Below are 12,610 nucleotides of genomic sequence, written 5' to 3'. Positions count from 1 at the left end.
TAATTGCTTTACATCTCCCAAGCAGATAAGCCATTAACAACCCCTCCTTGATCCATCTTTCACACAACATGTGAATGAGATTATCAAGATCTGGGGAGAGCAGTTTTTGAAGTTACCAGGCAGGGTAAGAACTGTACTGCTGGGAAATGAAATAATCACCAAGATAATTGCTTCCTGCCAAAGCATGCACAAGTCAGGGAAACTGCTAGTGTGCCATGTGCTCATAGCCCCAGGCAGCATGTAGAGAAACAAAAAACCCAACATTTCAAAATACATGTTGTATGTATTCAAATGTTTCAAAATATTTATGTTTCAAAAGACATCCCTCAGAGGTGCTGAATCACCTGCTCAGAATCTCATCAGCTGCAGAGACCTTCCTACCTGCACTGAGAACCATCCTTTCACCAAGGAAAGCAGCCTCCCAGGTCTAAAGGGCATCCCTTCCATGCAGGGCTGCTGAAGAATGTTCCTCATTCAGATTCAAGTCAGAGCTCACTGTTACCACACAGCACGTTAGCACAGAGGCCATTTCCTACACCAGGAGTAAATGCTCTCTGCAAAGATCTACTTCCAGTAGCTTGCTCATCACCTCACTTGCCTGTTTGTGTATAGTGCACAACAAGGACTAGAGCTTCAGCTTTGAGCAAATTCTTGAAAAAATTAAAATATTTTAAAAAGAACCTGTAAAGAGAGCCCTGTAAAACAAGAGATCCCTGCCTGAATCCTCAGCTGCAAACACCTGCAGTCCTCACCACAAATTTCAGTTCTTCACACAACAGCCCCAAGCAAGTCTGCTAATCCTGAGGAGAATCTCCAGGAGGAGTCTCCCTGCACAAGAAAAGGGGCTAACTAAGCCTAGTTAATTGTATAACACCCTTAACCAAAGAAAAGGCAGCAAAGGCAGCACAGCTTCCAGTTCTGCTGCAGGTCATATGAAACAACTGTATATAAAACAGTCTTGTTCTTACTTAACACTGTTAGGCTGAGCCAGAAGAGACCAGCTCACACTACTCATATAGGAACCCCACTGTGCTCTCAGAGGGGCAGATTAAGGCTGTTCCTGACACTGTCCATGTGGCTCATGTGGGTGCAAAAGCAACCTGTGATAGATCTGACCAGCTTTTCTCCACCTCCTACGCCCTGCAGAGCACTGAGACATCAAGAGTATTCACCAAGCACCACCTCACTGTCTCAGTGGGAGTGGAGGTGCCAGCAGGGAGACATGAGCAGAGTCTGACTCCTTCAAGGCTTTGCAGTAGCATTTTCCATCTGGAGTTAGACTGCCATGGTTGAGGTAGCCTTCTTGTAGCCATTCTAGCTCACAGCAGTCAGCTGAGGCAAATGAAATCACAGCTTCTTCACAGTCACCTTCACCAGTAATGTATGCAAAGCACTGAAGACCTTAGACACAAGATAGTGAGGTTTTAACAGCATAGCTATATGCAGAAAATAGAAGGGCTTGAGGCTAGCAGAAAGTTTAAACAAAAAAGCCAGTGTGACAACATTTTACAGCAGGTCTTTTCAGTATACCTTGTTATAAGCTAGTCACAGAACAACCAAAACACAAATCCTGAGTCACTCTACGATGTTGTTCAAGATGCTGTCAACATAACTTGCTTTTGAGAAGTTTTTTTTTTTTTACATTCCCAAATTTCAAGTACTTTATTTTGCCTGTCATCTACGACAAGAACATCACTCTCTGGGTGAACATACTGAGATTGTGAGTCATGTGAAAACAAGCAAACACTTCACCTTATAGGTTTTTAAATTCACCACTGACATTCCTCAGCTTTCTCAAACCAGATGACAAGAAGCCAGAATTGTCCAACTCCCACTACAGACAGTATTTTAGCCTTACAGGTGCTTTGCACATTTGGTTATTAAGAACTATAAGAGCTTCTACTAAAAACCCTTGATAAGTCTGAAGTGCAATTTGTCACTGAAGTCTTGGATTTAACACCAACAGTAGAAACCCAACAAATGAGAAGCAATATCAGAAACAAGGCCAGAGTTCTGTGAAAGTCTTCCATTGCACACTTCCACCTCAGTCATTCCTGACATGAAAAAGTAGAAAGGTTTTTTTAATTTAAAAACAAATACCAGTTACCACCACAAGAGGAAGCAAGATATATCTCCAGTAGGCTGGCTGTGAGAGCACACCACAGACACTGCTGTCACTTATCTTGGTGAACTGGATGAGAGCTATTTAAGTCTTCAAGAACAGATCATAAGCAAGTCAATCCATTAAATATTCATAAGGAAGGGACAAACAGTGTAGTAGAGCTGAAGATGAAGATAAAACAGAAACCAAAACTCCACTGACATTTAGTACAACCAGGCTCAACCACTGAGCTTGGCAAGGAAAACCAAAAATTACTCTTCTGGAACAGGTAATACCTGCCTGCCCTTTGGGCAAGGACGACTGTGCTCCAGCTTTAAAGCAAGCAGAGGGCAGCAGAGATACTGCATATGCACAGCATCAGAAAACACAGAAACAAGTTCACTGATCTGTGTCAGGGTTCAACAGCAGCTCTTTTGTATTACCAAGAGCTCTGAAGGTCTGGTGTAGACTCAAACCTGCCACCTTCATCCAAATGTTTAATGCCATGGATTACAGAAATACTGCTTTGTGCACTAGAGTCTTGCAAGATCTTTGATTGAAATTACCCAGTTTTGTATTTTATTTTCAGTCTTGTCTTTTCAGAGGCAGTGAGTGTTCAACACCTTTAACACCATGACAGACAGGCACCTCCTGTGCTTCTGACAAAAATGCCATCCACTTCAGGTCTTGCAGAAACAGGAGAGGAAACTACTGCCTAAACTGTAAAAAACTTATTACATACAGTAGCTTGAACTGTAAAGGATGTGAGAGACGTATTTCTTCAGTTGTACTTTTGTAACCTTTGGAACAGGGCCTGCCCAGTCTCAAGTCAAAACAATCAAATCCTGCATCCAGAAAGTACTGTTTTTCAGTTATTTAAATGCAGCCAAATTGATGAACAGAAGGTATTAGAAACTTCAGCTATAAACACCTCTACCTAGTAAGTCTAGTGACTGAAGGAAGAACCTCTTCCCCTTGGAAAAACTCCAACATACTCTTGACTTGATAAAGCAAATCTAGACCTTTTTTATTTTTATTTTTTTTTTTAAACAATTTGCCAAGACTGGAATGAGAGATAAATAGAAGGCACAACAATTTTGCTTTTTTTTATACAAATACAAACTAAACATGAAAAAAACTCCCTATTTCAATAAAAAATTTCACAAGTTCAGGAAAAGTGTTTCAAGAGTCAAGTTCTAGACATTTAAAACCTATCCCACAATCCAAAATTTTAAAGTGGTAAAACAGTAGTTCGAATTCCTTTCTGTGATCATGTATCAAAAGAAAAAAAAGATTCTATGGATACCCATTATTCCACTTTTACAGCGCCCCAAAGAGAAGGGTGAATGTCAATTTTTCAAGTGGCAGTATCTCCAGACCAGAGGATGTTCATATGACCCTCAAAAAGAGATCAATAGTTTTGCTTTTCTGCCCTTGAAATGCTTGCCAAGTACTATGTTTTCCTACAGGCTCTTGAATGCATGCACGTGAAATATATTCCACTGACTGAAACGCACTCAAATTCAGTAGAAAGGGGAGAGAGAAAAAAGAAAAAAAGAAAAAAATTAGAGACATTCCTTTAGGAAAACCACTGGTACCAAAAAAATCCAGTCCGTAAGTTTGAGGTGAGCAAGAAAATTCAGTTCTTTTCTTTTTAAAATCCACTTTTCCTAAAACATTGTTCCACAAAGCTGGAATCTGGGACAAGGACTAGGAAAAAAAAAAATCACAAAACCATAACACAAACAAAAAAAGGGCCAAAATAGTATCAAACGTAGCAGTCTATAACAGGCTAGGGCCACATTCCAAGATACCCAAGGCTGAAATTCACAAATCTGCAGGAAAAAGGGTTTGCGTCACCATGTCAACATCCGGGATGCGTTCACTGGCGCTGCCCGATCCCCCTTCCAGCTCCAAATCCTGGCTTCTGGGACATTCCTCCACGTGGAGGCCCTCGAATCCCACCTCCCAGCCCCCCACGAGTGCCTCCAGGTCCACGTGGTCTGTTATCTCTGCGGTCGCCCTCCCTGGCAGCTCGTGTTTTCTTCTCCTCCACGTTCAGGCGTACCTCTCCCCTGAACATGATGGGCTGCAACAAAAGCAGAAAAGGCACTGTCATTAATGGCTCACCCCTCACTCTTCAAAGTCAAGCAGATTTTTTTGCAGCCTGGTCTCATATCCTCTTCTCCACAAAAGGAAATTGAAGTGGTTTACGATTGGTGACTAGGAAATGGGAACAGTCAAATTCTGCACCCAATCCTGTGGCTTTGCTGCAAGAACCAACAAACTACAAGAATAAGGACTCAGTTTCAAATTATTCCTGCAGTTAGATAAACAGGAAACTGAAAAATACAACCCATCACTGGCACAACACTTCTCATCAAATGGAAAGACCAGCCACTGACTTCTGCTGAACTGGCTACAGAACAGATCTGAGGATGAAGCACATTGTCCTCTAGCTGTCAGCAGGGCTGGACAAAGATCCAAGCATCACATCACAGCCTTATCACCCACTCCAGGCTAAACTCCCACTTTTCACAACAGGCAGCAGTCATCAGGTTTAGCTTCACTGGCATACAGTCTACCACAGCCTTTTAAACTCATGATGGCAAAGCTTATCCTGAAAGAAAAAAGTCCTGCTGCTTCAGGACGTGCATCTTTGCCCAAAGTCCTGGGCCCATTTGCAAAGCACTTCACCCAGTGGTACTACAAACAGAGCTCAGTGCTGTTCAAAGCAGGGCTTTTATATAGACTTAAGTCTATCAAAAATAGTATCTTATTTCAGGAAACTATGCCCATCCATTCTAACTTAAGCATTCACACAGGCTTGCAGGAAAGACTTTTGAGTGCACTAACTATTGCACATTCAAAGCCTGCCCTGGAAGGTAGTGGCTGCCATTTACTCCCTTCTCTGAATTTGGGAGGGAACATCTCTGGTTTGTTTCAGCAAAGCTCAAATACACAAGCTTAAGTCACTGCTGAAGGTTCCACATACTGCTGGCACCTAAGAACCAGCTTAAGGACCAACTGTCTCTGTAGTACTTGCTCCCCCGCCAATTCAGGCCAAAGTCAGCCACATTTACTCCACCTGCTTTTAGGTCTGGTTTTGACTTTACCCTAGACCACAATGGAACTGCTCAGCCCAGGAATCAACTCTCCATCAGCATTCTGATCTTGAACCAGCTCCCTGCAAGAGTTCTAGGGCTGCTGGGCTTCATAAGCATTAATTCATCAAGCATTACCACAAATGCTGGTGGCAAACCACAGCAAAAGGTGTCTAGCTATGTGAAATATCCCAAACTCAGAACAAACTGCACTCAAGTTATGTCTCAAGTTAAGAACAGAAACATAGCAGTAACAGTGCTGTGCAGAGTAAGGAATTCAAGAAGGGACATCCCTACCTGGTGAAAAGCTGTACTATAAGCCAGCACACCACAGCTGCTCTGCATTCAGACAGGGCCTACCACCACACCACAGACACAGGGTGCACATTCTGCATTAGCAATCACTGCTGACAAGCTGAGCAGGTACCTCCTGCCTTTGTTAGTAGAGACTCTTTTCAACCTGCACACTAGTACAGCTTCTCCCTTCCAACCTCTTCAACAAACAAGATTCTACTTGTCCACAGACTCCCACTCTTTCTACTTTGTTCTCCTGAATGCTAGTTACCTGATTCCTGTGCAGAGCTCAGCAACTTCCCACTGGAAAAAGGCTCTATAATTAAGAAATTCATGTTCACCCAAGTTGTTAAAAGCTACTTCAATGACAAAAGACGTCTGTACAAATGCTGCACAAATCTTGGTAACAGCAGGGAAAGACATCACACCTACTTGAAGATGCTCCAGAAAGGTCAAAGGGATCAAGTAGAATCTTTTCTTGTTAGAATAATGTGAAAAACACTTATCAACAGACCAAAACCCACTGTCTAGAATTTTATTTACCCTGTTGCTAAGGATCTTCTGAACTGGTTCAGGGTCATCAAACACCACAAACCCAAAATTGGGGAGCTTTCCACCACTGTTGATACGGAGTTCAACAACATTGCCATAGCCTGCAAGAGAAAAGCCAAGTTCTTGGGTCATACATTAGAATGTTCTGTTAACCACACATATGGCTGCAACCCCCAAGCCCCAAGAGCTCAGCAAAACAACTAACTTACTTTGGAAAAAGTCTTTAAGTTCAGATTTATCCACATCGTGGGGAAGGTTCCCAACGAACAGCTGATGACTGTCTGGGTATCTCACGATCCGCCTGGTCTCCACGTCGCCTTGCTCACCCTCACGAACTTGAAGAGGAACATTAAAACTTGTTTAGGAAAACAGTCCCCACAGCAAAGGAAAATAAGCCATGGTGAGAACTAGCCAGTTTTAAGAAGAGTTCACACTATTTATCCATTCCTATATCAAAATGGTAAGCAAACTAGCAAGCCTGTAACTCTTCTTCGTCACCTGACTGAAGCCAAACACCCGAGTAGAAATCTAGATACTTCAACAAACTACTAGTGAAATTCAGCTCTACAGCTTGCCAGATACTCAGATCATTTAAAATAATCATACCCCTAAAAGCCGGCAGCAAATGCTTACTGACAAAATTAATGAAACTTTCAAATCTTTAATCATCATACTGTTCCCCCAAACCACCAAACAGCAGCAAACAGTTTATTCTCTGTAGCTTCTCTTACTTGGTCTAGGACCCCTCTGTGGTGGGATGTTTGTTCGCTGCTCCCTCACTCGCTGATCCCTCTGAGGTCTCTGGGGTGGGGTCTGAGATTCAGGCTTTGCCTCAGGGCGGGGCTGTATAAATTCAAAAAGGAATTAACAGGAAAGAATAGACAGAATAATAGAGTTCGGCTTTTAAGAGTTCACTAACAGTTTCTTGATAGACTAAACTGAAACTACAGGGAAAAAAAAATCATAGTTCTACCCACTTGAGCTAACAAGCACTTTAGTCACATGTTCACATGTACTAAAAGCAAGTCACTTGACTAAGAATTGAAAAGTCACTCCATTCAAAGTTCTATAAAATATAAACTCATCCATGAGATAGCCAGAGGAAAAGAAAAAGCTGCCTCTTATTAAAGAGGTTGCAATCATTTTAGATAGCAAATACAACCAGCACTCACATGAACATTCCCTGGTTTTCCTCCATGAAAAAAGTTCCTTCTCAACCCAAAAACTAATGATTATAATTTTTAGGAATTCTATCAGGAAACATTGAATTTTCAAGTCTTTGGAGCCAGAAAATTCAGATCAAAAGCAAGTAGATTTAGCTATATTTTTCCCCACCTCAGTTTGCTGTCAGCCCGTTTAACACAAACTTCTCTAGGTGCTGGATTCCTACCTGTGAGACTGGTACTTTCACAACATGAGGTGGTATTCCTGAAACTGGAACAGCTCCACTTGGAGGGAGGTTCTTACTGGTTACTGACGCCCAGGAAAATGTCTGGGAAAAAAAGGATCATTTTAACTCAACTCCAGATGTTTTAATCCTTCTGAAATAAATTCCTGAAAGTCCAGCTAGCAGACATAGGATAACAAATTTTAACCTGTCCTCAATATTCAGGATGCACCCACTAGCAGTTTCCCCACAACTTACTTCAAATAATTTAAATTCAGAAGACTTAGTGTAACAGCAGTCACATTTCCACCATGCTCCTAAATTCTATGTCCAGTTGCAATAAGACCCATTGGTTGCAGTCTGTTCAGAATTTCAGAAGGTCTGTTTACAAGGAACCAGCCTCTCACTGCTGCTACAATTCCCATACCTACCAAACACACAGAGCTTTACCTTAGCTCCTGGTATTTTAACCAATTAGTTATACCTAGAATTTCAGTTACCTGCTATTATTTAGTAACTAATAGAAAGGAGGCAACTAGTCAGGGGAAGAGTAATTTAGAGAGGAGAGGGAGAGGGCAGAAATAAGAGCATTTGAACACTTCTAATTGCAGGTATTTTTCCTCATGCCAGAGAAAGCATCATGCTCTGCAAAATAACAGGAGAGTCAAACATACTGATGAAGCCATCACATCATAGAAAAGAGCCATCTACTGTCATTACCCTGGAGTCCTCTTGCACTGCAGGAGCTGGATCAGCAGGAGCAGGAGAAGCACTCTTTTCCACAGCCTCTTCTGGAGCAGACTCCTCTAATGCTGGCTCAGATTTTTCTTCCTGCACCTCTGGTTCAGGTTCCTGTTCGGGTTCTGGCTCTGGCTCAGGTTCTGCCTCTGCAGCTGTCTCTTCCAGGTGCTCCTCAATGTCATTGCTATTATACAGCACCACAAAAAGCAAGAAAAAGAGGTGATGTTGTGTTTGATTGTATTACTGGGTGGTAAGGAATACCACTTGTATACGAGAGAAAGAAGAAGGTTAATCTGTCTAAATAAGGCCACGTTGAACAGGAATACAAGTTTTGTATCACAGGATGTTAGAGGTTGGAAGGGACCTCTAGAGATCAAGGCCAACCCCCCTGCCAGAGCAGGGCCATCCAATCTAGAGCAGGTCACACAGGAATGCATCCAGAACAGAATCACAGAAAATCTGTGACAAATATGTATTATTACACTGTAGAGCAGCAAAAGCATTACATGTACTGAAAATCCAGTTTCTGCATTCAGCTTAACAGCAGTTTAGTTTCAGCTGTTTAGTTTAAGAAATCTTTTGATTGCTATTGGAAAAACCACAAGTAGCACTAAATTCACTTGACCTATTCTATAAGCAGTCTGTTACACAACATCTGACTTCAACTAATATGATATTATTACCTGACAGTCTGCTCGTAATAAGCACCACTATCATCAGGAACAGCCTCAGGTGTCTGCTGTCTTTCCTCAGGTTCTTCCCCTTCCTCCTCTGATTCTAAATGAAGTTAGAAAAGGAAAAAATACCACACACATCTTTACTATTTAACTCAAACACAAGGCATCTTCCACAACATGCAGGTGAACCCTCAGCCAAAGACCACATGGGAAGCACTATCAAGGTGTCACTTGGAACAGACATTTCCTCGTATTTCTGCTATCACTTCAGCTACACAGTTTTGACCAAGGTTAAACATGTTCCAAATAAGTCATAGAAGCAGATTTATAGCCTACAGATCTCACTGCAACTGCTAAAATAAGTCTTGCAGTTCTTTTAATAGAAAGAGGATGTCAAAAAAATAATCATTTGCACATCACAACTCCTGCTAGAGTGCAAGGAAACTACAGGCAGCACTGAAAACCTGAAGAGCATGAAGCTTAGCACTGATCTCCCAGCAAGATTTTCTCTGGTCTGGGAATGGAGCAGTGATACAGACCCAAAAACAAGCCAGTGGAACCATTCACAAATTCCTGCAACTTACCCTCTGGAGGCTCAGTGTCAGAGTCACCAAAAACCTCATCTTGGTAGCGGAAGATATCATTGTGGACATAAAACTTGTTTGCAACAGAACCCTAGAAGTAAATCAAAGGGAAGAACCCATTCAATTACATCAATTGCAGTAATGTTAAAAACTGAGAAAAATGAGAAAACAAGAACAGCTTGAGCAAGTCATCCTTTCCATGTAAGATTAATCTATATTTTCCTCCTTCAACAAAAAGTGTTACTCAGGAGAAAAAAAAGTGCCTTTTTAGTGCTTCTAAGTCCAATAGCTTACAACACTGAAAAAGTAGGAGCAAGAACTTTCTGGGATCTAAAGTATCAATTCTTAGCTCCAATTCAAACTTAAAAATAAAGTGATCTCACAACACTCCTTTTTTCAATAGGATTTTCAGCTATGTGAACTGTTTTGTTCAAAAAAGCCACCTCAAATGCTAAGTCAACACTTCATACAAGAAAGCCTGGAACACATCTTCAAATGACAGCAAGCATTTTCCTCTATTAGTTCTTTTCAGTATGAGGACCAGCTGCTAGGAGTGCAAATCAAAGAAAAAACTTCAAAAGCCTTAAGAAAAAAAATATGCATTGCACATACCTAGTTTCCAAAAGTTGGGATATTTACAACTGTAATTATGATATCCAGGGTTAACGTACAACGATGCAAGAGCAGCATAATTGCCCAAGGCATCTGCAGAACATTACTGCTGAATTTTGTGGCAAACTCCCTCCCTAGCCTAACCCTTCAGATTCTAACCAGAACCAGTCAGGCCTCGTTCATCCTGACATGACATGAGAAGCACTGGAGTAAGAGGAGCACTTCAGAAAGCATACCTCAGGTGCAAGCACAAACGTCTGCATGAACCTGCGCACGGGCTGCATGTTATTGGAGAGCTCTCCCATCACCTGGACCACCACACCATCATTGAGAGTAGCATGGGCATCCACGTGACGAATCTTTGTGTGGCAATCCTTGAAGTTTAATGACAGCACCTTCTTGTGGATATCCTGTGAAAGAACGAGACCCAGGTTACAATGCAGAAGCCATTTCTGCTAAGTTGGCAGCTGTCAAAGCAAGCAAACCCATGGAACAGTTTCACCATAGTCCCTAACTCTAGAGAGAAAGCCTAGTGGCATTCTCTAAGTTTTTTTACAAGCAATTTTACATTACAAACTTCAATGAAGCATATCTTGCCCAGGTACTGCTGGTTACAGATGGACAGTTCTCCCCCCATTTTTTACAGAAAGCACTTGGACAAAGGGGGATGAATCACAGCTGGATGTGTGTCTTCTTAACCAAAAAGAATACCAGTAAGTGGGTTTTTTAGTACTTACAGATTGCCCATAGACTGCGTCAGCTGGCTTCCCATTGGAATCCAAGCCACCATGGACATAGGAAGAGTTCTTGCCATAAAACCTGTTGGAGAGAAACATTTTAACATTAAGCTTTGTTACATAAAAACACTGAGCCTCTACACTAGAGAGCTCTATGAATATACTCTCAAGCAGTTTTCTGTCCAAATTACTGGAATACAGTCATGCTATTCCATACTCCTGTCAGTGATTTCAAGGCAGGGCACTTAACTGCAGGGGAAAATGCAGAGTTCTCCTGTGTGAGTTGTGCCATTCAGGTGTTACTGATACCCAAGGATGAACAGCAAAAACCAAAGTCTCATAGGAACTAGGTGATCCAATCCCATTGTCCTCTTCCTGTATAAGATCCCTAAAGCAACCCAGGATGCTGAAGGCTTCCCCTCCAGTTCTAGTTTAAAGCTTGAGCAAGGAGCAGTGGTACTTTTTTGCTCATCTACAATAAAGAAAGTGCTGCAGGTAAATCTTCCATTTTATAACTGAGGGATTACAAGCTAAAGTGTTGAACATCGTGGGATTGCATTCTGCCAGCAGAAAGACTAGAACTGAATTTGCTGGCACACTGTAAACCTCCCTCTGACGCAAATGAACAAGGTCAGCTGTCCACTTAAGTGGAGAAATACTCTGAATAAGTGTTCCTGAGACTGGAAGAAAGGTTTCAGAATTTTTTGTCTAGCTACTCAAAGCACAGCAAAAGAAAGTGTATCTTCAAAAATGAGGTTAGGGTAGGATACCTATCTAATCAAAGTGGTCCTGTTTGATTTGACAACAGATTGTAGTTTGCTCCACGTTCATAATTTCTCATTTTTTTTCCTTTAAGAAAGAGCTGGTGGTATGACTACTGAGACATACCAACATACAATAAGAACAGATATTCAAAAAAATTCCTGTCATATTCATTACCCACGTTTTAACCCAGCTGATCAAAACTGAAAGCAAACTACACTCAGAGTCTGTCTCGAGTAAATCAGATTAAGTATCCAAATTCAGCAAGCCAAGACACAGTAATAAGCTTATTCACCAATTTTAACACACCAGTTAAAGTCACACAGAAAGACAGATGATACAGCGAAGCAGAGCTTTACCTGTGCAAATAGTCAGGTGCTTGGTTCAGCAGAGTATAGTACTGCCTGCCACACCTGACAAACTCCCGCCCGACCAGCAGGGGACTTGGCTTCTCCATCACCATTTCTTTGGTCAACTGAAAACTAGGGAAAAATCAAAAGCTTCATAAAACAGGAGCATTTCACACTACTGTTCACATCCTGATAGCAAAAGCCACGGAACCTCAGTGGAAAGCAGGCACCAAACCCCATCAGCTGTTTTCCCACAGTGGACAGCTTAACCAACGTGTTTTCAGAGTCATCAGTCTTCAGTGCTGAGGAGACCACTGGGGACCCAACCAGCAGTGGGAGAGACTGCAAAGGCAAGGGAGACTACCCCATAATATACCAGCATTTAATCACCCTGCAGCAAAGAGCTGGTGGCAAGCAAGTGTGGTTCTTCAAGAGGATTTGCTAAGTGGCTCAGTCATTTACAGTCGATCCCAGTTCCACTTACCTCACTTGACTTCACAATCAGAATTAAAAGTCAGATGTTCTAAGGCAAAGCCTCTGCTGGTGTATTAGGGGCATTTTTAAAAGGTCAGGACAAGTCCAATCTATTTTTATCTAGCAGCACAGCAGTCCTTGCTTGTGATTGACAAGCACTCTAGAGGAATATCGGATTATATTAAAATTATTATGCTACTAACAAATGCATGCTGCTCTTCCTTTGCTTCCAAAC

General features: G+C 41.8%; 1 protein-coding gene across 3 annotated transcripts; it reads right to left on the bottom strand.

Annotated features, from left to right (window-relative positions):
• Window positions 1-3,103: 3,103 nt before the first annotated feature.
• G3BP1 (GTPase activating protein (SH3 domain) binding protein 1) lies at window positions 3,104-12,033 on the bottom strand. Of its 3 annotated transcripts, none has more exons than XM_008941178.1 (11): window positions 11,911-12,033; window positions 10,790-10,871; window positions 10,289-10,462; window positions 9,441-9,531; window positions 8,863-8,956; window positions 8,159-8,363; window positions 7,442-7,543; window positions 6,783-6,894; window positions 6,261-6,386; window positions 6,043-6,173; window positions 3,104-4,190 (listed from the first exon to the last, which is right to left on the bottom strand). In XM_008941178.1, exons 1-11 carry the CDS (start codon window positions 12,012-12,014, stop codon window positions 3,984-3,986), a joined length of 1,428 nt encoding a protein of 475 aa, XP_008939426.1. In that variant the 5' UTR covers window positions 12,015-12,033; the 3' UTR covers window positions 3,104-3,983. The 3 variants fall into 3 exon arrangements, with proteins under 3 accessions (XP_008939426.1, XP_008939427.1, XP_008939428.1); XM_008941179.1 differs by having other exon boundaries at window positions 6,043-6,152; XM_008941180.1 differs by lacking the exon at window positions 7,442-7,543 and having other exon boundaries at window positions 6,043-6,152.
• Between the last annotated feature and the right edge of the window lie 577 nt (window positions 12,034-12,610).

Source organism: Merops nubicus, unplaced genomic scaffold (genome assembly GCF_000691845.1).
Source record: "Merops nubicus isolate BGI_N331 unplaced genomic scaffold, ASM69184v1 scaffold1045, whole genome shotgun sequence".
NCBI lineage: Eukaryota > Metazoa > Chordata > Aves > Coraciiformes > Meropidae > Merops > Merops nubicus.
The sequence above is the reverse complement of the archived record's forward strand: the minus strand, read 5'-3'. Positions and strand labels throughout refer to the sequence as shown.